Source organism: Rhipicephalus microplus, unplaced genomic scaffold, assembly GCF_043290135.1.
Source record: "Rhipicephalus microplus isolate Deutch F79 unplaced genomic scaffold, USDA_Rmic scaffold_41, whole genome shotgun sequence".
Lineage (NCBI taxonomy): Eukaryota > Metazoa > Arthropoda > Arachnida > Ixodida > Ixodidae > Rhipicephalus > Rhipicephalus microplus.
The window spans coordinates 2,154,812-2,179,640 of NW_027464614.1; the positions used below are offsets into that span (position 1 = coordinate 2,154,812).

At 44.9% G+C, this 24,829-nt stretch overlaps 1 protein-coding gene across 1 annotated transcript in view; it reads left to right on the forward strand.

Annotated features, from left to right (window-relative positions):
• Positions 1-2,726: 2,726 nt before the first annotated feature.
• The window catches only part of LOC142787006 (monocarboxylate transporter 12-like), a 106,665-nt gene continuing 84,562 nt past the window's right edge, over positions 2,727-24,829 (forward strand). Inside the window, exon 1 of the mRNA XM_075884622.1 lies at positions 2,727-2,786. Within this exon, the coding sequence (XP_075740737.1) occupies positions 2,766-2,786 (21 nt within the window). The 5' untranslated portion in view covers positions 2,727-2,765. The remainder of the gene's footprint in view (positions 2,787-24,829) is intronic.

Genomic DNA, 24,829 nt, shown 5'->3' on the forward strand with positions numbered 1-24,829 from the left:
ACTTCGCTTGTATGCGAGTGCACAATATAATGATAGATATCTTTACTATGTCCAAACTGCTGAAGACTCTCTTAAGTGTGGTGTAGTGACAAAGGTGCAATAGAGGCAAACGTTTTCGCCAATCGCGACCTTAGAAAGGCTACGAAAATACTCAAGATGTAACTTGAGTTGGTAAGTAAAATAGGGTGGTCATAAGCCTAAAGCAGCGTAATGAGAAATGCAGTGTGGCAAAATGTGGAAGACGAACGAATATAAGGCTGAAAATTTATGCGGCGTGTATATATATATATATATATATATATATATATAGATTTTTGTCACCTGTCCGTTCCATTACATTAACATGACTAGAAGGGGCACACCGAGCGATTTATCCAACTAGCGACATAACGCACAATAAGAAATGTACAGGACGAAGAAACATCGTTGGACGTGCTATCATGTAGAACAAAGAACAATATACATAGCAACCATAATTTTTACAAAAAACGAAAGGAACTATATGCAAGCAATATTTCCCGCAGAAGGCAGGTACATGACATAGCGGAATGCTGTTGATTATCTTTTTAAATTGACTCGAAGATTATCCTGCGCATTACATGTCATATTATATGCCATATACGTTACCCTAAATTACCGAGAATAGTTACTTGCAAACTGGCGTTTTTGCGTCGCCGTTGACACCATTCGTATCCGTGCACGTCTGCAAAAGCAAACAGCAGGCAACGGGAGAGAAGGCGTTACTCTGCTATGGTCTGAAAGTGATTTTCAGCAGTTCGTGTCGGCCGCGTATTCCAAGCAGCGATACCCAGCAATAAATATAGGCAGCGTATATTAAGGGGTTAACTTCGCATTGCTAAGAAGCAACGCAATCTGCAGAGTTCGGGCAGTGACACTGAATGCGAGAAACGAGAAGGTTTTAGCGAAGCTAAAAGTCGGCTGGTAAAGTTCCGTCCTGCTCACTAGTGCTCCTTTTTTACCCTGGCGGAAAGATTGACTGACGGGTATACGATTATTTCGCTTACCATCAGGTTCCCATAAGGTCGCGCTCGCCCAGTACCTTACACTGTGCGCGAAGCGTCTTGCGTTTGTGATTGTGCCCACGCACCACCAGAAGGCGTGTAGTTTCTGTTTTATTGGGATCCCATACCACAAACGTGAATGAATGCGAAGGAGTTCATGCCTATAGTGAAATTTCAGCGATTCGAATCATAATGCCAAAACACACAACCGATAGGCTCGGATGGTGCACAGTACAGTGTAAGTAAACTCGTGTTGTATGCGCTGGTAGTGCTCGTCGGAGTTAACGCGTTCTAAGACATTGATAAAGGCACACTATGCTATGAACAAGACCTTAGTTCATTTCTTCGTCACTAGTGAACCAATTACTCGAGATGTTGCGTGGTACGAGGCTGCTCCAGTTCGTATCGGCATAAGTGCTGGAAACATGATTACACGTACTAGTTAGAACAGTGTATAGAAGCCATATTTATTCTGCGCGATGAAATATTCCCTACAGTTCTAAATCTGTTGACTGCATGCTTGCAAAGAACAGAGAACACCTTGCCGCAACGCTAATGTTTCAGGGAGCAGAGCGACGAAATCTCCGAAAAGAAAAGAGAACAATACGCGCTTTTCTGCATATTTACGTTTGTAGCACATATAAGCAGCGAACAAGCTATTTTTATGTGAGCAGGCATAGTCTGGTCTCAGGTACATTTTAGATTGAGACAAACTGAACATTTCTCAACCATGATCACCTTTCCCTCGCAGAGTGCACCACAAAACCTCTGCGATTGGAGTAGATCATTGCTATCAATAGTCGCGGTAAATAGGTTCGCTCAGCAAAGTAAGCAAAACCGAAATGTAATTTACGGTATACTCAAAACGATGTACGCAGCATGTAAAACATGCTGTGTATACGTTTTATTCCGCGTTGTAAGTGGAGTCGTCTTTGACTTGTGAAACGCCCTTCACCCCGACGAGGACTACGCCAACTACGAGATTAATAAATAACGATGCCTTCTCCGATCGGGCGGGTTGTCGCAATGACGCGTTTTCTAAGACTATACAATTCAATGGTGCGACGAGAAGTCGTTGCTTCAAACGGCCATCGTATCTGTCGTTTACTGTATTTCACGCCGATTACTTCGCGTTTACTTACTCTCTTCACAATTCAGAACAATACGCATGCAGGGAGGAGGGGGTCTCAAAACTTTGATGGCATGTGCACTGGCTGCTCAAACTACCACCGATAGTCACGTCACAGTTGAAAGCTGATGCATCTCCCTCCCAGTTGGGTCAATGTAACCCCCCCCCCCCCCTGGAAACGTTGCTGGCTACGCCCCTGCCTTATTGTGTCAGATAGAAAGCTTCTTTATTCAATTTCGCAGGCATTTACACGCTAACAGATGTGAGCTGCACGTCTTGATGCTGCTATGTTGTTTTGGTTTAGCGAGCTCAGTTGACCCGCATTAAAACAGATTCCTTTAATGCGACTGGTGGATTTCGATGATAAACAGTATAAGAAGCATGGACACTTCACAAATTACCGCACCTAAATTATGTTAATAGAGAAGTCAAGTAATCACCGGAATTTTACTGCTCGGTCCACACGTTTTGCCTGGAATGGTCGCTTTTGCTAACCATGGCATACATCATAGCATGCATGGCTTGTATATAAGACGGGGAAGAAAAACTGATACAAGTATGCTTTCTGTCCTTAGTGCCTGGACGTGCCACATGTACGGCGATAACTCCTCGCAATGGCACGGGCACCAAGAAAGGTAGGTTAAGAGCAATTTGCTGCCCTCTCTGAGATGGTTTTCTTACACAGATATCGATCGTCTTTATATACGGTAAAAATAGGCGCGACGATCCTGCTCAGGAGTCACTCGTTTGACCGCGTGCTGCTTTCGTAGCACGGGCCACCGGATCAGTCAAGAGAACTTTCAAAAACTGATTTGGTGAGGCGGCCCTGAATATGGCAGCATCTAGGTGAACAAGACAGTCTGACAATAAAAAAATGTCAGCCAATCGTAGCCCAGAATGCAATCAATAGTAAAACATGTTGGCAATTTGTAGGCGTCTCTGTGAATGCCACCCTAGTAAAACATGTTGGCAATTCGTAAGCGTCTCTGTGAATGCCACACTAGGCTTTTTTCTCGATCGCTTTGAAAAGAAAGAAGGTATAAGACAGCAAAAATAACAAATAAACTTATCACTGAATTTCACAAATTGTGCGATGGTATATAGTTTTCCCTCTGAGTGTTCCGGCCCATATCGCTCTGCATTACCGGCAAGACGTTATCCCGCAGGTAGAATATGTCAAGTATTTAGGGATCACTTATACTGAAAAACTTATTTGGAGTTCACATATAGAAAACATGGCTGCCAAAGAAACACGCGCGCTGGGGATGCTTCGTAGACTCAGCAACAAACGTTCACGTTTACGCCGTGATGTTCTCATCATAATTTACTTCATGTATATTCACCCGATATTAGAGTTCGGCTGCGTCTTGTTTTCTGGTGCACCTGAATACAAACTACGACCACTGGTTCTTTTATAACGTGAATCATTACGATTCTGTCTTTGACTTCCGAAATTTGTATAAGATACTATTTTATACAAAGAAGAACACCTCCCTTCTCTTCGTACTCGGTTTAACATCCTAACCGTGTGTATATTTCTAAAGATTTATGCATCGCCATTGAGGAGATCACATATATATTTTTCTTAATCATCCGATGGAATTTTTCGGCCATCTGTGGCCACGATTACGGCGTCCCAAGTCATTTTTGCACAGACACAATTAGAAACATTACAAGTGCAGCTCCGTGAGATACTAATCATGAGCAGATCTGTACAAACAAGTCAAATAGGTTTTGATGACATATTTCCCATGAATTGGAAACATACACCCAGTAGATTCTTAAATTGCATTTTGGAGGACCGTTTATCTTGATTAGAAACGGCTGCAGTGATAGCAACTGACGCTTCACTTTGTGAAGAAAAAGCAGGGGTGGGAATAGCATCATTACGTTTAGATTGGTCGTTTTTAATTCTATTACCGGACTTTACTCCTATTTATCATGCACAAATATTTGCCAATATATTAGCTCCATAGAACTTACCCCTATCATTATCAGAAGCCATCATTCTGACAGACAGCCTATCCGTCCGTTCCTCTTTAACTGAATCAATTTTTTCAATTTCTTTAGAAATATTTGATTCCGTCATTCCAAGACATATACGTATTATTCGTTTGATATGGGTACCAGGGCACAAAGGTATACCTCTAAATCAACAGGTGGATGCACTCGTACTTTTATCATGTAATGGTTCGATAATGTCTATTTTGCCGACGTTGGCGCCTGTAACTGCGGCGCGTTTTAAAACATTTGCCCTATCAGACAACTTCTCAAAGTCTGTGTTACATTTTCTGAGTTCCCTCACCTCAATCATTGTTGGCAGAGTCGATGGTGTTCCTCCAGAAGGACCAAGATCGCAGTTACCAAAATACGATGCCGACTCCCCCCACTGAATTTTCACCTACACAGGTCTGGTCCGGTACAGTCACCTTTATGCCTTCATTGCACTGAGTGTGAATCTATTGGTCATTTCTTTCTAACGTGCAGATTATTCACCAATCAGAGGAAAAGACTTCTATACGAACCGCTTCGAAGGTTGAGATTAAATCTATCCCTTCCGGTTCTTCTTTCCTTTGGGGCTACCGTGCTGGGGTTTAGCCACAGGAGCGTTTGCGAAGCCGTTTGCGATTTCCTTTGGGAGATGCCAAGACTAAAATGCTAAGTTCATTGTTAAAAATTATCAAAATAAAGCATATTGATTAAAAACTTAACATTTCGAAATTATAAACATTTTGTTTCATATAGCGAGACACCGTTCGTTTCATGGCCGATCCCCCATAGTGGGTTGTGCCAGCATAAAAGGGACAAACAAACAAACAGACAAACAAACATAGTGATGACGATTACGGTGGCTTAATGTAACAGTGCATTGTTTCGGAGCACGAGTAGTGGGAATCATCTAGATTTTATCAGGATTCTAAGAACAGGAGAGTAACCGGTGAGACGTAAAGGCATCCAGGTCTTCTGATTGAAAAGTTATGCATGCACTCGTACGTTACCTAATACCACAACCTGATGCGAACTATTCGCAAGTTTCTTCCTTTATAGGGGGCGCACAGGGTGGTTCACTATGGTGCCCACAGGGAGTATCAGAGTCGCTGAGAACATGTGCAGCTTGCCCTGCACTGTTTTTTTTTCTTCGCGATGGCTCTACCCTTTTTTTGCAGTAGCATATTATGCGCCACCTAGACACTTCAGAAACTCGGATATGATGCCTCGTTGAAGGCGAAGAGGTCCTGAATGCCAACCACATCACTTGTTGTGGCGTGCGATGTCCATGCACGTTGCGCTACACTGAAGGAGTGCCTCACAATCATTACGTGGTTTGTAACGCAAAGCCCCAAATAGTGTTATAATATTCTGTATTTCCTTTCATGTAGTCCGTTTGAGCGGATACCTATCGATGTTATTTTCTGCTAAGTTATCGAAATCCAAATATTTTGGTGCATTAAAAAAAGTCACAGCTTTGCTGCAAAAGCAAAGCAATGAACGAAATAGCAAGAAATTGAAAGATTACGAGCAGAATGGCTGGCACATCGAGACGTGTCCCGCGTTTTTCACGCACAAATGAGGCACGAAACGTACTCTCAGGCATAGATTAACGCAAATAAGCGTCTGAGTTGTTGCTTCGCTGTGTCTGAAAACAATACTCTCTTCGCAAACGGAGACTGTGCAACGTTTTCAGTGACCTTTGTGCTACTGGTAACTACAACAGAAACGTTCTAGTGAAGGCCGAATGCCAGCCAAGACGTACGATACTCCCCAACGCGAGATAAGGGCACGCGGGTAAGCGTGACGCCCTGCTCTCCATAGGGCAAAGTGCACGTGGGAGATCACAGCACGATCCACCGCGTTGTGACGATGTGGCTTAGCGCGCTCATTGTGCCATTTTGCTGGTAATGTTGAGAACGCGATAGTCCCCCCGCCCTCAACGCTTGCACGAGCGGTAAGCGGTGGATATAGTTAGCTTGCAGTTTGAGTGTTGAAAGACGTACTCCTCGGTGGCTCAGTAGTTAACGCCTCGCACTCACGATACAGAGCCTTCAAGTTAGATTCCGCGCGCTGGGGTGTTTTTCTGGATTATTTTTCTTTCTTGCTTTTTTATATAGATGATACGTATACATATACGGCGAGTGACGATGACGCCGACGTGGACAGGAAAATCAAGCAGAGTGTGTTCACATAATTTCTGCCGTAATAAAAAAAGAACGGCTGCGTAAGGAGCAGCCTCGGGGTGTTCAACAACAAGGCCACGTCATAAGCCTACGAGGAGAGGCCAAGACGTACGATGCCCCCCGCCGCGAGATAAGGGCACGCGAGTGAGCGTGACATCCTTATCAACATCTCAAGCTTCCTGCGTGACGTGCTGTCGAACCATACGGCCGCGGCGCCAGGGAAGGTAGCTGTGGCCCTTCAAGCGCGGAATAACCGTCACCGCTCTACGATTTTCAAGCCACCTGCGTACTGTGACAACCTTTATCCAATACTTCTCCATCGAATTCATTGCCAGCTGAAGACACGTCCAAGTTAACGCAGCGCGATTCCTGCGGCAGCCTCTTCTGCCACTTTTCTTGCACCTGAAGGGAAAAGAAACAGGAAACCTGCTTCATTTGAGGCAATGACGACTTCGGCTATGGCTGTCTCTCAACAGACACATCGACCGCAGTGGCCAAGGGCCATTTTCGTTTCGAAGCTGAGCCCGAACACCACTGCTGCTGACATAAAAAAACATATAACTTCAACAGATCTGTCTCCCACCTCTTGCCGGCATCCTCAGACTAATTTTCAGACCTTTTTTTTCTACATCGAAGTTGACGAGGAAACACTACAACGCTAGAATGACCCTTCAATGGGATGCATCTTCAAGTTTTGGGGTGGTTGCTGCACATTGACATTCTTCATCCTTCTAAGCTAGTTAGTGCCTATTGTGTTGAAAGTGCAGTGTAACGTGAACATTCTCTACCAGAATGATCGTGGTCTGCGTACCAAGAGAAACAAGTTTTTCACTAATGTTCTTTCGTCTCCTTTTATTATTATCACTTTTTCTTTAACTTGGCTGCGCCCTGAAATTCCGTCTCTGACTTTCTGCAGTGACCAAGATTTTAGTGCAAACAAACAGAAAAGCGGTGACGTGCTGATTTCCATCGACAGTTCGCTGAAATATGTTAGACGCAAAGACCTGCAATCTTAAGAACAATCAATTTGGTTAGAAATCAGCCTGCAGCGCTGAGAAAAAGGGTTGATTAGACGTTTCCAATTACCATCGAGTATTCCCCTGCCTTGATTTCTTGATGTCATGTTTCCCAATGAACATTTGATTTTGTCTCATAGCGGGCACAGATTTATTGTTCTTGGTGACTTCAATGTGTCAAGAATTGACTGCAGCACGCATACCATTTGTCATTATAATCGATTAATTCAGAAAAAAGTACAGTCTGCTCTTATGCTTTTCGGCGTTTAATACTCTACTGAAACATACGCAATCAACCGTCGCAGAGACAATGTCTTAGGTTCCATGTCAGTCAAACGATCAGACCGTTGACGTTTCACACTCCGACATCTCTATTGTTCGCCCTGACAAATACCACCCACCACTTAATGTAATTCTTATCAGCATGTGCCAAAACGTCGAGCTATACAGCCGTCACTTTAACCAATCTCCAAGATCTGCTTTCAAGAGAGGTGACACGTGCTTTCATCAAAACTTGTACGCTGTGTATTGGGCACAGGCTACTCAGAAACCAAATAATGATGACCAAATTGAGAAGTTTACGGAGCTTGTACTAAACAGCATGCGTGCGTTTATGCGGCAACACGCACATAAACATCGAATATCCCTGATGGTTCTCCCTTAAACTTAGGGCACTCGCGCACTAAGATCGGGCTCACAAGAAGGCTAAATGTTTTTCATTCAGCAACCAGAATGAATACTACAGCTCTTTCAGAACTCTCTTAAAACGCCTACATAAAGGGACCACAGCTCATATATTGCATTACTAGAACAAATCTTTCTCACAGCCCAGTTGCGTTTTGGAAGTATGTGCGCAAACGGCGTAGGAAAAGGGGGGAGTCCTTCGGGCTTTTGGACTCGGACGGTGTCGAAGTGCGTGACGTTCTTGGTTGTTTTTCTACGCATTTTTCATTCGTTTAGAAGGCCTAAGACCCTAGAACTGAAATAAGACCACAGCACAAGCCAGTTTCACATCTAGTGGTCTGTCACTGGATGAAAAGTTCATCTGCTCATGCATCATGCGCTTATAACCGTCTTTATTGTCTGGCTCAGCTGGGATCCCTTCTGCCATACTAAAGGCTTATGGTAGTATATTTGCCCCAGTACTGACTGAATTGTTTGATAACAGCCTGACCATTTCCGCATTTTTCAGCGTATGAAAAACTGCACGTGTTTTTTTGTTTTTTTAAGGCGGACTGCAAAACTGATGTTTCTAACTATCGCCCGATTTCTCTACTGTGTGCCACTTTCAAGATCTTTAAGCTGGCTATTCACAATATATTGTATGTTAGCGTGAATATATAATTGATCTATAATCAACACGGCTTTCTCCTTGGCCGCTCAGCTCCCAGAAATCTTGCTAGTTTCATGACGCAAATCTCCTCAGGTATTTCTCAAAGACGGCAAGTTGTGTCCAGAGAAAGGCTTTTGACGTAGTAAGCCACTCAATGTTTCTGGTCGAATTTGCAAGCTTTGATTCTGACTCGTATCCTGCGCATCTCCAGAGAACTATCTACTTAATAGATCATAATATGCTGCCGTGAATGGATGTTTTCCTTGTATAAAGTGACTACTGTAGTCCCTCAAGTATCGGCCTTAGCCCAACTCTTAGTTTCAGTTTTCTTTAACAGTATCTTTTTTGCAATTCGTTATTCCTCTTTTCTCTTGTATGCCGATGCTGTCAAAATATTTAGGAAAATTTATTCAGTTAACGACTGTCATTTACTTTAGTCAGATTTTTGTTCGTTTTCAGAATGATGTGACAGCAACAACCTTTCTTTTAGTATCTCAAAGACCAAATTCATAAGTATATCTCGCAAAACATTCATTGTGTCATTTCCATACTCTGTCATTACCATGTCGTTATGCAATGGTTATGAGTTGAAAGATCTTGGTGTTCTTCTTGACAGCATGTGAAATTTTTCTGCTCACACCTAATGTGCTGCCATGCGTGGCCTTCATTCTCCACACTGCGTTTACAGAATTTCTAGAGAATTCACTTTTCCTACAGCCTTCTACAAATTCTACACCGCAATATGTCTTCCTCAACTTCAATATGCATCTGTGATCTGCAACAGCATTGCTAAATCTCGCAGTGACGTCTTTGAGCGAGTGCAACAAATACTGATAGACATCTACAAACATCGTTTCGCTAGAAATTACTCTAGATCTCACTGTAACACTACCAGATTATTGTCATTGCCATCACTTCACTGCCGATGAAGTCGCACTGTCCTGTCATTTCTTTACAGCCTAGTTCACGGTATGATATCCCGCCCTTTACTTCTCAGTTGTGTAAATTTTTGGATTCGCCATAAGTTCACTACAGAGATTCGACTATTTAATGTACCTGTTAAATTCTTTCAACACTACTGCTCACATAAAGGGAAGTCTTTATATTAATACTTTCTATGAACTTGATACTTTTCACAGTCTACTGTCATTTTTTTATCTGAGCTCTACGCTGTGGTAATATAGTTTTTCACAGTGTTAAGATTCTTCCAATTTCCATCTTTCAAGATGATTTCTACATAACTTTGTATAACCTCCTTTATTTTTCACGTGCATTTCTTGATTCTCCTGTTTTCTATCCATTGTTCGCATATTGCGTTAATTTCTTTTTGTCTGTGCGTTATCACCCTTTTTATTTGATTTTATTTTCTAAAGACTGCCTGTATTGTATTCTTCACTTGTATTGTTTTATGTTTGCGTACGCCTGCACTAAGACTTCATGGTTGTTCTAGGGCATGTTAAATATATCTGGTTTTTTTAATAACACATTATTATTATTATTATTGTATTATTATTATTATTATTATTAGTATTATTATTATTATTATTATTATTATAAACTTTTGCACAACTGTCAAGGGTGGCTACAACAGCACGATGTAGTAGAGCAGTAGGTGAGTCGTTGCGCCCGTATCTGTTGGAGATGAAGCGCACCTTTCCGCTGAACCCTTTCCAGTATAGCGATACAATTCACAGTGTGATAGAACCACACAATATTAGCATGTTCCAAGACCGGGCGGACAAATGTGACGTTAGCAAGACGGTTCGTTTCATGTGTGGAGAATGACAGGGCCCTTTTACTAAAAAATTATTTGCTCATCGCTTTTTTGGACACTTGACGCACGTGCTCTGTCCAACTAAGATCAAATTCAATTGTGATACCAGGGTATTTGTACTGGTTAACCCTTTGTAGTGACACATTATTAAATTGGTATTGAAAATCAAACTTAGACGCCTTGTTGGTAATGAATTTATTATTGGAAATTTTGGAAATGGAATAATAATAATAATAATAATAATAATATTAATAATTATTATTATTATTATTATTATTATTATTATTATTATTATTATTATTATTATTATTATTATTATTATTATTATTATTATTATTATTATTATTATTATTGCATTTGCAAGCACAAATACACGAGAAGGCAGAGGGTACTGAAGGGCTCAACCAACTTGGTTTTGAACAGACCGGTATAACATCATTGGCGCTCTCCATAGAATATTTTAGCATCTGTTGCCTCACTGATATTACATTCTGGAGTGTAAACACACCGTCGATAGTGTGAAGCAGCTGGTATACACGCTCGTCTGTTGATGAACGCAAACGTCGCTACTCAATCTCTCTACAATAGGTCAGAAGTAAGGCTCAGTCAGGGGTGTTATTACAAACGCCTACTGGAAGGAATCACCACAAGAACTACTCGCGGAATTGATCTCCCGCAACCCCCACGAAACTATACTAGACGCTCGACGAATGGGACTCACGCGATCGATTCTCATTACCTTTGGACAAGCCACCGTCCCACGAAGGATTGTTTATGGTGGAGGACTGCATCTGTGCACGCCCTATACACCAAGGGTCGAGACGTGCAGTAACTGCCGGACCATAGGCCACCGCACGGATGTATGCATACAACCTAGGACGCACAGGTGCCCCAGATGTGGCCAATTACACCCGAAGGAGGCAAATCGAACGTGTACTCCAGTCTGAATCATGTGCGAAGGCCCACATCTGTCGGGGACCCGGGAGTGTAAGCACCGGCACCTACCTAAAGTAACCAGGCCCAAGTCACCACGTGAACCACGATCACAGGAAGGAGTAGACCACTCACTACGCGGTGCAAGCACCAAACGCTCTGAACCACATGCCGGCCAACGAAAAGGGCAGTCGAAGAGTTCCGACCAACCTACATGGGCGGACAAGCTGAAGACGCCCAATGGGACCAGACTCCCGGCAACCAACACTCCGCGTGCCCCGGACCCCCGTGACCGGAAGCTCCGGGCCCTGCGTGTGGAGGTAAGCCGTCTCACGACCCTTCTAACACAAAGCCCTACTCCCCCCTCACCTTCTTCGCAACAGCTGTCCCCGGAACAAGTCACCCCTCCCACTGCGCAGTCACCCAACAGCCCCACCACACACTCCTCACCCCGCCTTAAAAAGAAACGCAGTTCAGACTCAGTCGATAATTATCAGGCTGACCTAAGAAACTTGGAAGCTAAATTTGACGCCAAATTGGTAGCGTTGGAGGCGCGCATCGAAGCTAAATTTTCAACGATAGTCGAGCAGCTGTCTACTCGTTTTGAGCAACAGATGGATGCACTATTCACACGCCTAACCCAAACTCTAGAAACTAGGTTTACGCAATTTGAGACCCGCCTTCAGAGGCTCGAAACTACCAGCTCATCACATGAGGGGTCTTCTACCTACATCTCACACACACCTGCTCCTTCTATTTCACTTCCACTACAGCAACAACAACCAATCCTAGCTCCGCCCACGCTCCAATATGGCGGGTCATGATACTTCCACCCACCTATCACTAATCCAATGGAACTGCCGCGGCTTTCGGGGCAAGCGCGCACCGCTGCAGCTCTTAATACCTGCCCTCCCTGCCATACCCAAACTTCTTTTGTTACAGGACACGCAACACCAAGCCAAACTTCCAAGTTACCATGCAGTACACTCAGACCCCACTGACACTCCCCGAGTGTCCACACTTATACATCGCACCCTTATCTACCAAGAACACACAATGACCTCCTCCACTCCGTGCGTCCTCATAGAACTCATCGCCACAAAACTTAACACACCTCCAATTTTTATAGCCAACATCTACCACACCCCACGCCAGGCCATGGCCACTCTCGATGTGCTATTGCAGAGAATTCACCGCATCGCGGGCGGAAACCCCCTACTCATAGGCGGCGATTTTAACTCTCAGCATACAGACTGGGGTTATCGGTACACCACAGCACGGGGTCGCAGGCTTTGGACTACCATTCAAGACTTGCGCCTCACTACACATAAAAACTTTCTCACACCAACCCGAATCGGCAATAGCGTAACAATGGACACTAGTCCGGACCTCACACTCAGCCGTTCTCTCAAAGATATCTCATGGCCTCGTACACAACACACACTTGGAAGCGACCATTATATTATCGCCTTACAAATACCTCACAAACCACACAGACCTCGACTCCTCACCCACAATCTCATTCACTGGGACGCTATCCGATCCGCTCGTCGGGAACTCCCCAATACCCCGATACAAGACATTGATCATTGGGTCTCATTTCTCCTAGATTATATAAGCGCACACACAAAAAAGATTACCACACCACCCAACACCCCTACATTGGACACTCGCTTAGCCCACCTCTGGGAGGCGCACCACAGCATACTGGAGAGATGGAAACGACAGAAACATAACAGAACGTTAAAACGCCGACTGGCTACGCTACAGACACAAATAACTGCGCACGCCGAGGAGTTGTGTCGTTCCAACTGGGGTCAGGTGTGCAACAGCATAGCTGGCAACCTCTCTACCAAGTACGCATGGCACCTCCTACGGCACCTTATCGACCCTACACACTCACGCACAACGTCACAACATCACATCACACGCCTACTTCACAACTCCACGCTTTCCCCTGACACCCTTCTGGACCAACTACGCACAACACACACGGCACCCGGCACCTCCTCCCCTCTCCCGCCCTACACGGGAGCCCCGAATGAAGCCCTGGACAACGACATATCAAAGCAAGAGGTCCGTATGGCCCTCCAGAACATCCGAACAAGCTCTGCACCGGGGAAAGACGGGATAACTAACTCCATGCTCCGTAATCTGGATGATCAATCGATTGCACAGACTACAGATTACTCTATTAAATGCTGGAAGGAAGGCACCTTGCCGCAATCCTGGCGCCATGCCAAGATTGTATTCATCCCTAAACCTAACAAACCCCTTACCATATCAAACCTCCGCCCCATTTCACTCACATCGTGTCTCGGGAAGCTTTTCGAGCACGTTGCTTTAAACAGACTGACTCAACACATGCACGACCACAACCTATACCCGCACAGCATGGTGGGCTTCCGCCTGTGTCTCTCCGCCCAAGATGCCATGCTTAAACTGACGCACGGCATTCTTGATCCTCTCATCCCCGCTCATACTAAAGCCGTCTTGGCCCTGGACTTAACCAAGGCCTTTGATCGAGTAGAACACCGAGCGATCATGGCGGCTCTCTCCCCCCTCAATGTGGGCGTTCGTATGTACGCCTACATACAAGCCTTCCTATCAGGACGCACGGCCGATGTTCATATGGGCCCCCATGCGTCCCCTCCATATACTCTCAGTGGTGTAGGCACTCCGCAAGGTTCGGTCCTTTCCCCTTTTATCTTCAATGCCACACTCATTCCCTTAGCCCGCGCTCTTCACAATATCCCTCACCTTCACCACACCCTCTCTGCAGACGACATCACACTGTGGATCACCCACGGGGTAGTGATGGCGACATAGAGGAAACTTTACAAACCGCCGCAAACATTACACAACAACACGTACAAAGCATTGGTCTCTCCTGTTGCCCGGAAAACTCTGAGCTGCTTCTCATACGCCCTTCACCACGTACTCTTCCCACTGCCCCCGTCACCGTTACTCTGACGGCCGCCCTATCCCAGAGGTCGACACAATCCGAATCTTGGACCTTCACATCCAAAATAACGACCGTAACACTTTCACAATCCGGAAACTCAAGCGGGTGACGGATGCGCTCTCGCACCTCGTCCGCAGAGTTTCTGGAAAACACTATGGCATGAAGGAACACGATTTGTGTCGTCTCATTCATGCCTTCATACTGAGCCGCTTCCTTTATACAATCCCCTGTGTCCGACTTCGACAAGAAGAAATAGCCACCCTGGATGCCATGCTTCGTAAAGCCTACAAGGTGGCCTTACACCTCCCCCCTAACACACAGACCACTAAACTTCTTCAGCTTGGGCTCCATAACACCACACACGAACTCACTGAGGCCCACAGACGAGCGATACACTCGTTTAGCTCAGACTTTCACCGGACGCTACATACTTAACACCCTCAGTATTCACATACCAGCAGCCGACCCCACACTTCTACCAATCCCCCGACCCATACACACACAGATAATTGTTAAACCTCTCCCAAGAAACACCCACGTTACCTACCATTCGGCCCGCCGCAAGGCCCGTGCAAAAGCTCTCCACAAATACTACGGTTCTGAAGAGGACGCCGTATGGGTGGATGCAGCTTGCACGGGCGACGACGCGGCAGTTGCAGTCATTGATCGCACACTCCCACCCATTGCAACTCTCCACCTTCCTCCTGCATCCACCCCGGAATCCTCGGAAGAAGCGGCGATCGCGCTTGCCCTCGCACACACTGATGCCCGGTACGTCCTTTCCGACTCGAAAACCGCGATCCTAAATTTCGCGCGAGGACGAGTCCACGAGAGCGCTTTCTGAATTCTCAGCTGTCCCACCAAAAACCCGGCCCGCCATGTGGAGCTGATCTGGGTGCCTGCGCACTCTGGAAATCCCGGCAACGAAGCCGCCAATGACCATGCCCGAGGTCTCATCAACCGGGCGGCGGCGGAATCGGAGACGGGCTCTTCCAGGGAGCGCATGCATTCGTTCAACGAGATGACCCAGTCATATCGCGCCGAACGCCAGCTATACCCACCACCCCACCGATCCCTCAAAAATTTTCACCAAATATTATGGCGTCGCCTTCAGACCCGCACCCTTCCCTCCCCCTATTTTCTTTCCCGCATTTACCCGGGAGCGTACGCCCCGTACTGTGCTCAATGCACTCACCCCCGCGCTACCCTTACCCACATTCTCATGGAATGCCCGGCGGACCCTCCCCCGCGGGGCCCGGAGCCACTGACCACATGGGAGGAATGGCAGACCTTGCTGCGCTCGACGGACCCGGCCAAGCAGAAAATCGCCACTGACCGGGCCGCCCACGTTATGGAACTGCATGAACTCATGAACGCATAGCGCAGTGGGGTCGTGCGGGGACTCTGGGACGTAAGTGCCCAAATCCCTTGGTCTAATAAAGTTTTACCTCCTCCTCCTCAGAAGTAATAGTTTTATCACTGCGCGTCATGTGTATACGTCGTGTATGTTATCATTCTGTTTCGCGCAGGATGCAGCGTGGTTGTGGGCGTCAATGTGCGACTCTAAACGCGCGTTATATCCCACCGGGCCGAACTTGATGTGTTTTTTTCTTTCGTGGATTAGAAGCGTGGAGGTGTAAAAATAATAGTTGTATCTTAAAGTCTGTGAAACTAACAAGCAGTGCAAAAACGATGTATTGCTTTGAGACAAAATTCAATCTTCATAAAGATCTTCCATAAAGGGCTGACGGCAGATTAATTCAGTGTACATTCTAACGCGGCAGCGTTAAATAGGTCGCTTTTCAGGCATTATGACGTTAGCTTTGGTGTATAGGCGTCTTTCATTTATGCTAAAAAACGCGTGTCGTACGTCAGCAAAAAATTGAGAATGAATGAACGAATAAACTTTATTATTTCTTCGTTTGGGTGAGCCTGGGGAAGTGGGGCGGGGGAGGAGGGAAGAGTGGCTCGAACCACTATGTCATTTCACCTTCAATCGGTGATGATGAAGCTGGTCAGCCAGCACTTCGCTGGCCGATCAGCTTTAGGCCATTACGCAAACCATTGATGTGTTTCGAGCAAAAAAAATATTAAAAAGTCGGTCCCAGATTGTATGCATATCAAGCAGGTGCTCTGCCACAGAGACCACTTCAGAAAAATGAATACACTATATCAGTGTCCAGTAGTGGGTGGAGTTTTCTTAATGCATGTAATATTGCGTAGCTAAAGCTTAAGATTGAGCAAATCATCGAAACATGTGAATTAAGCAAAGAGGGAGTGTTTTAGAGGCCCATTCATTGCAAAATGCTCAGGCATATTTAATTGTAATCATTAGCAAAAGCATCAACGAAGTGACCAGCTGTGTAGGTTTGCATGTTGCCTAACAGAAGTGTAGTGGGTCCTTCGCTGATGCGAAGAAAAAAGTTAAGGCGTGCTAGGCAGTTGACAACTGTAAGTGCCGATGTTTTACCAATTTGTTCTTTTAAAAAAATTATTCCTATATAAACGTATTCGGCTAGTAAGACAATTTTGTTTCTAAAATAAGGTAGCATCCGTTTCATGGCTGACCCCCGCGGTGATTTGCGCCAGGCATCTAGTGGGCAACCAGCCAACGAACGAACTGCAGTACGCATTCCAGGACATTTTGAAGCAGTCACTGTTACCTACACAGACATTCATTTTCTTGCGGCATGGTTGAGACATCCATCATGAACCGCAGCCTGGCTATTATTACAGAAAGCGATGAGCGCGGGGCTCGATTACGTTATCAGGTACTACTTCTAAATGAGAATTTGAAGTGTCCTGCAAGTTTTTGTTTCCAGTGAAGTTTTCCATGGCACTGGGGAACGTCAACGAGAAAGCCGCTGTGTGACCAAATGGGAAGATAGCCATCAATCGGGAACTTGAATAATTGTTTTCTTTGTTAAAAGAAACGTTATTCTGACGAAGTTTACCTTGAAAGAACTGTTTTCTCGATCAAGGTATAGACCATAATATAGTTAGAACATGACATGTTTTGAATCGCATCTCAACATGGACAAAAATGGTGATTCTGGAATTTTCTGGAGTTCATAATTTTTCCTTCAAAAGTGTAAAAACCTTAGTGCCCAGAAAATGTTTTACCGTGAGCTAAACCTTTTGCAAAGTAAGAATTGATTACACAGACATTCATATGTTTTCAAATATTAGAAGAAAATAAAGAGAAGATTTTGGCCTAATTCGTTGACGACCATACGAAAGAAAAATCGCAATGATATTATGGGGCTTCAAACACCCCACACAAACGCATTTGGCCAGTACTTAAACCGAATTCGGCATTCAATTGAATAACGACATCTTCAGGACATTTCGTTCTGACAAACAAAATTTTCGGACGACATTCTACAAACCTGGGAGGGCTCTCACGTGGCTGGAAATTTTTCCTGTCGGAAATATACCAATACTTCAATGTCTTTAATGAAACAACTCAGCAAAATGTTCTGTAATGCAATTGACAAGACCGCTCAAATGGCTTAGACCTTAGGCGTGAAAAGACCTACACAAATGAGTACTACTGTTCCTTGTCACTGTGAAAAAATTGCATGTTTGTCTCGGTTTAAAATGAGACATCCAGGATGTTTTGTAATAGCGGATGGCTGGCTACGAAGAAACAATGGTTAGGCTGTGGCACCGATATCTGGCAGCCACTCTGGTATACGCTGCGCACTATTGTAACAATAGTACAATCTCTGACGTCATTTGCAGCATCCTGTTTATGCCATAGGAAAGTTATATACATAGTAGAAAGAAGGGAAATGACATGTTCTAGTTGTAATTGCAAGAATACGCGTGTCTTGTGTGGAATTTTTTCAGGTGCCGAGAGTGACACTCGTGACACTAGCGACGAAAACAACCAACCAGAGTGAAATAATCTAGGCTTCACTGCCGCATATTCGTAACCTTCGATGAGGCGACTCATATATTGTTTTGCTAAGAGCCGCACTTTTCTTTGTCGCTATTTCTTCCACTCTAAGATTGTCCACACATCTGCTTAACGACCAGTGGTGTAATCGTTGACTCTCTTTCACTCATACGTCTGGATGACTGTGTTCCTTCGCGCTGAAGTCAAGCGAGGTCTGATAAATATTGTTTAAAATAGTTCTCACATGCGAAGCAAGCGCTCTACCTCTGAGATGCACTCCTGCTATGTGTTTAAAATAGTTTTCAATCATTAGGGGACGATGGTGCTGAGCCCCTTCCCCCTCCCAAAGAATATACAAATATCTCAACACAAATTTATCAAATCACTACCCTGGCTCCGTATTTTCGTTAACAAAGAAGAGACCGTACACCTTGTGATGGCTTTGAAATAGAACACGTTTTTACAGTCTGTTACTAAATGCAATGCAGTTCTGCACGTATGAAACAAACTACAAAATTCTGTGAGCACTGCCAAGACTCCACTCGTTGTACGGCAGTACGAGACATCATCTAGAGCTAATGAAGACTAGTCGCCAACTCAGTAGCAATACGAAGTTGCATTGATGACAGCTGACCACAATGACCAGCTAATTCTGGTAACCAGGATAATACATGCAGCAGTGAGTCTCAGTTTCCAAGAATGAAGACACTATCTGTGAAAAGCCATCACAGAAGCCTATTCGTTAAGTTCATCGCTCATTCTCGTTTGCGCAAAAAATAAAAATATTGTGGTCTAATAAAAACTGTTTAGGCTCATTTTGTTTGTGTTTGTTGCTGCATGAATACGGCGCTCTGATTGTTTCCTAAAATGAACAAGGAAACGTTTCTACAAGTAGGAATATAAAAAATTATCTTCGTTAGTGCATTACCTATAAAAATGGCCAGGACATTGTCATTGCAAAAGACTTATGCCACTTCTTGTCACCCCTCAGTGGATGATCAGAAATTGAGACAACGGTCCGTTGTAAAGAAAAAAAAATAAAACCGTATAGACGTGTTAATATGCCACTAACCGACCCCAAGATTCAACATTCAAATGAAGAGAAGTATGCACACTTTTGCTATGTTCGTATGTAGCTGCAAGAATATTGCGAATACGCACTGTAATAAAAAAGTTAGAGGGTTTAGAGCACCCGTTTCAGCTGATTTCGAATTTTCGTGCTGCCACTCGCCACCCTTATTCGCAATAGAGCAGGGAAGAAGTAGCTCGCCGTCGTGACTGCGGCCACTTCAGCTGCGTAACACAACGTCCGTCATGCATCATTGGCGCGCAACCAATGACCGACCGCAGCGTATACCCTGCTTCCCCCACATGAAGACGTTTCATAGTGGCACAGACAAGAAACGCTGCGCGAAAAGCACATTTTCCCTGGTGGTATTGAGACGTCTCGGAGGCTTTCGTTCTTGCAATCCCGCACTTCTGGAGTTTCGGGTGCCACAGTACGGCAGAGGGCAGCACAGCAAAATCAAAATGCGGACTGCGCAGATGAACCTGCATCGCTGCGGGGCGAAGACACTGTTTCGTAGGGGAAAGAACCGATAGACAAGCTCGGTGGTGCGTAACGTAGCCCATGGGCAAGCTTTCGTCGTACTGTGCGTACGAGTGGATTGGTCCTGCGAAGAAAACAGGTGCGGGGTTGCTTCTTTTATAAATGGAGTGTCTGCGTGGCAAATGCTGTGCGGCAAAAATTCTGCGTGGCAAATATTCTGCGCGGCAATGCCTGCACCGCAATTATTCTTAAATGCTATCACTGTGGTCTACTGTATGAATTTGCGAGTTTCTTTGGAGGGGGGGGGGGGAGTAAGAAATGTCGTAACCTCTTTACTGACCCATTAGTGTACATGTACAGCATATCTGATGCCATTTCGTCCAGAATAAGTTAAAACAAGCAGTACTTCTATATTATTACCGGTTGACGCCTGCTACCTGTACAGAAACTTTTGGTGTTTGCCTCCCCTAGGACACAAGGTGGATCAATTTTTTCAAGGTAAATAGAACATCTGACGAAGCTCAGCGAACAACGCTAACTTTGCATCAACTCTTAACTCTCCACAAATATAGACACATTGACAGAAAGAAAAGCTGGGTCCTAAGGTCCATAATACCGACATTGAAGTCGGCGACTAGCATAAAAGGAGGACAGATGCACGGACGGACAGACAAATGGACGCACGGACGGATTGACTGCAGGTAAACGAACGCACAGGCGGACTGGTGGACGGACAGACGGATGGCGCAGGTGGTTTTTTCATGGCTGTATAACAGGTGTTTTGATATTAGTGTGGACGCCACTACATCACCGGACAAGGCTTTCCCCGGAGGAGCTTCGCCCCTAAAATATGACGTCTTGAAAAACAGGCCTCATTCAAGTTGGTACTTCTGCGCACACATCACGAATTTACAAACCTTTCCGTCTTCGTGTTGTGTGTGCAAAAGATTTAGTATGCAGCCAAACCATTGATTCGGGTGCTCTAATGCATTGATGCAGCCAAACCATTGATCCTGACCCACCACTCTCCGGAAGCTTCACGCATCTAGCATTGCCTCAAGCATTCGAGGCACAGCTGGTTTTTCATGAAATTGTTATACCGTTATTTTACATCGTTACAATTATTCGGCAAAAAATTTAACAGCGGTGTTAAAGAACGGGGAGAATCCCGCCAGCATACGCGGTTCTTCTGACGCGTTAAGGAAGTAAAAAATTGTGTTCCATTACTCTTAGACAAATGTTTTGTGAAATTGAGCCCTCTTCCCTTCATTTCGTTTTTTTTTCGCTTGATGAGGTAACCAGGATTCAGCACTGTGTCCCTTCTCTGTCCGTATCTAGCACATTGCGCTGTAAAATACTCTATCGTAACCTCTATTCGAAGTCCTTACCACTGCGAAAAATCAAGTAAATGTCCACGTAATAAAAAAAACACTAAACACACCTCTTTAAATATTCGTCAACATTCGTAATCGTCCTTGCTTTGCGTACTTCTTTTGTGCGTGTGCGCACACCCTTACTTTCAGTATGAATACAGACCGAACCAACAAGCTCAGTTCTGTGTTGCTCTTGTGATGATCGCCCGTAGATGATTTTCTATTTTTATGCTACTTTATATGTTTTGCGTTTTTTTTCTTTCATTTTAGTTCGAACAGAACCACTAGACGTAATCTGGTGAAGCACGTAGTGAGTGTTAGTACCGTGACCCCTGCGGTTACCAGAAACCTCAAGCTAAGGACTCTGCCCTCATATTCAAGTTGCAGCTATCGTGCTACCTTAGGCAGTGATGATATTGCTTTCGGTGTTCTCAATACACATCATACATTCTCGCAGTGCGAGCTTCTTCAGGTACTACAAATGCGAGAATAACGACTGATGGAAAGATACGGTGTTATCAAAAAATGATTTTGGTTCGAAATGAAGCTCTCCCGATTATATGCAAAACGTTCAACATAGCTCTGAACAGATGGTTTAGACCAGAGCATACTTTACGACAGCATAAGCTATACGTTAAGGCTCTACGACGAATATAGCGCTCTTCTCCTGATGAACCGGTATGATTCACAGGATAGAAGGGTTCAGTTTGTGGAAAATGCAAGCAGCCGTTGCCAACTCGAAATGGCTGTTTTTGTATCTACTGGATGGGTTGGCTTTCATATTTCGGGAAACATATCGATATTGGTCTGCAGGATGACTGAACTGAAGACGCCCACTCTGAAATAAAAAGCTTTTGTGCTACGGTTATGTTTCAAAGGATGGTTGACGGACTAGACGCCTAACAAAAAAAAATTGTGAGACCAATGACACTTCCATGGGTCTTGAACATACATAATACGAACATTTGGGAATAAAACATTCAGCGGATCCCATGTACCTAGGAATGGACGTTATGCAAAACACGAGGGGGGAAGGTGACCATGTTGCAATTTTTTTATTGAGCGATACGTTATGAAATGACGCTAAGTATATGTAGAAATGTTGGACGCACATACATAGGTTGAAGAGTTGCAGATGTTTATATAAGCAATTGTTTGCACTTGCACAACGATGCCAACTGGAACATGCGCCTTAGCAACACCAGTATCTGATATGAAGCACTGATGCTCGTCAGGATCCTGGCCCTGGACACTCCTGAATAAATTAACTTCAGCGCATGGCAATTAACCATAGTTGGTTAGCTGCCATGCGCTGTCCATGCTGCACTCCAAACGCAACCCGACGTGACGGCTGTATCAAAGGGGTACATATGAATGTTTTCTAAATTTGGGTATGCAGCTCTGCATTTACTACTGACATTTCACGAAGATTAGCGTCTATTTGAAAAGTAGTTCCCAGACCTGGCGTAGCTCTGTGGTAAAATGCTTCGTTGTCACACAAAATGTTTGGGTTCAATGCCAGCTGAGACCCTGACATTCATTCTTTGCATTCGTCGGGTCGACGCTACCGACATCGGGTATTTCTTGACGCTCGCGCTTTGAAATTGCCCATGTGTGTTTTTGTTGTTCTTGGGACATACTAAGTGTCAATCACCTGTGGCAAATACCCACATTCCAGCGGCAGATACCCGCCCGTGAGTATGTGCCACTGTCTGGCGGGAAGTGTTTGACAATGGACGTGACGGCGTTGTGACAATATTCATCTCTTGGGCAGCGCGTCATATTTGTTTAACCATCTTACCCTCGCATGCTAATTTTGGCTCACGCCAAGTTAAGGGGGTGACCTCGAGAGCACCCAAACGTAAGTGGCTAGATAGATAGATAGATAGATAGATAGATAGATAGATAGATAGATAGATAGATAGATAGATAGATAGATAGATAGATAGATAGATTCAAATTCACCGAAGTTCACTAAATATGCTTCGCATATAAACAATCAAACGAATGCAGTATTGTGTGGGCCGGGCCACTAGCGAAAGGTCCAGAGGCGGTTTTTTTGACACACCATGCACGGTGAAAATACATAGAAGCGCAGAAATTGTCTGCTTATTTCTAGGTGCCGAAGGTGTGAATTAGGGAGTTTGCGATTTTTTTAACGCCATAGCAACTGTCGCTTTACGGTGGGACTGGCTGTGAAAAAAAATGTGTATGTCGACCTTCAGCGAAAGATCTCGATGGATGCAAGGAATGATACGCAGCGTTCGAGCATTCCGCGTGGCACTGAAATGTTGTCACACCTGTACGTGGAAATACTTAGCAAAAGAAGACCCCGTGCTGTTGTGAGGCGAGAAAAAGAGTCAAGCTAGCGAAGATAAAATCGCGAGGCAGAGGTGCACCAAGCGTCACACCGCCGCACCCACGCATAACGTGTCTTTTGCGACTGCAATTTAAGCAGGCGCTCCTATAGGAAAGCGTGCAATGGTTAATGTCACGCACGCATGCTTTCCGCCACAATAGTTGCGGAGTAGATGGAGGAGAGATGTATGGAAAATGAATGGTGAGCCAAAAAAATGCAGCATATCCACGGAGTGAATGATGGAGAGTGGGGCGAAGAATTCGTCCGTCCATTCGTTCCTGCTTCCGTCCATCCATGCGTCCGTCAGTGTGACCGTCCATGCGTCCATCAGCCCGTCCATGCGTGCGTCTGTTCGTGCGTCCGTCCCTGCGTTCATCCATGTTGCCGCCCCTGCGTCCATTCATGCGTCCATCCATGCATCTGTCTATGTGTCCGTTCGTCCATCTAATCAACACTCCAAGTACTACCATCTCGCATCTTTTCATCATATATTCCCCATATAGAAGCACCGCCATCCAGCGGACATTCCAAGGACTAAACGAGAGGTGGCACACGCACACTTTCTTACGGCTTGCGCTTCGGGTCCACTTCCCACCTTTAACCACCTCGAGTTCATGGTATATACTAGTTCACTGTATTCATGGCACTGTGGCTGAACGCTCGCTAAACCTTTCGAAAACCAAGGAGGTTACACCCAGCGAGTATGACGTAGCAAACTTTTTCAGTCAGATAGTGCTCAACGTACATGCCAATGGCTGCTAATGGTGATCGCAGCCTGCGCGTCAACTAAAAGCCGAATGCTGCTGTCTCTTATTCCCCAGTAGCAGCCATTGACATGTACATTGAGCACTATTTTTTATAGTTCAACAACGCACGGAAGAACTCTCTCACAGGCACCACCTTGGAGGTCAAAATGTTATACTTGTTTCATACTACGGGGGACAAACGGGTGCCGCTATAAGGAGCTTCGCCGCTAAAACAGCCTGATAAGCTCTCGCGTTTGAATATTAATGGCGAAGTTTAAGCATTCTAGGGCGTTCTTTGTACGCGCCCATATTGAACAAGTGTGGAGAAGTTACAGCTTCTCATTACGTGTGTTCCTCACGGGGAGTTCTACGGCAAGGCTCGCTTAAAAAAATATGTAAACAAAGGCAACACTATGTTTCAATTAAATCCCACTCTAGTGTAAGAATGTTGTTACACTTTTTTCAACATCTCTCCTGATCGATTTCAACGTCCTCGTGGATTCATTAAACACAACAGAATGGCTTTTTCACAGAAACTGTTGGAATAAGAACAT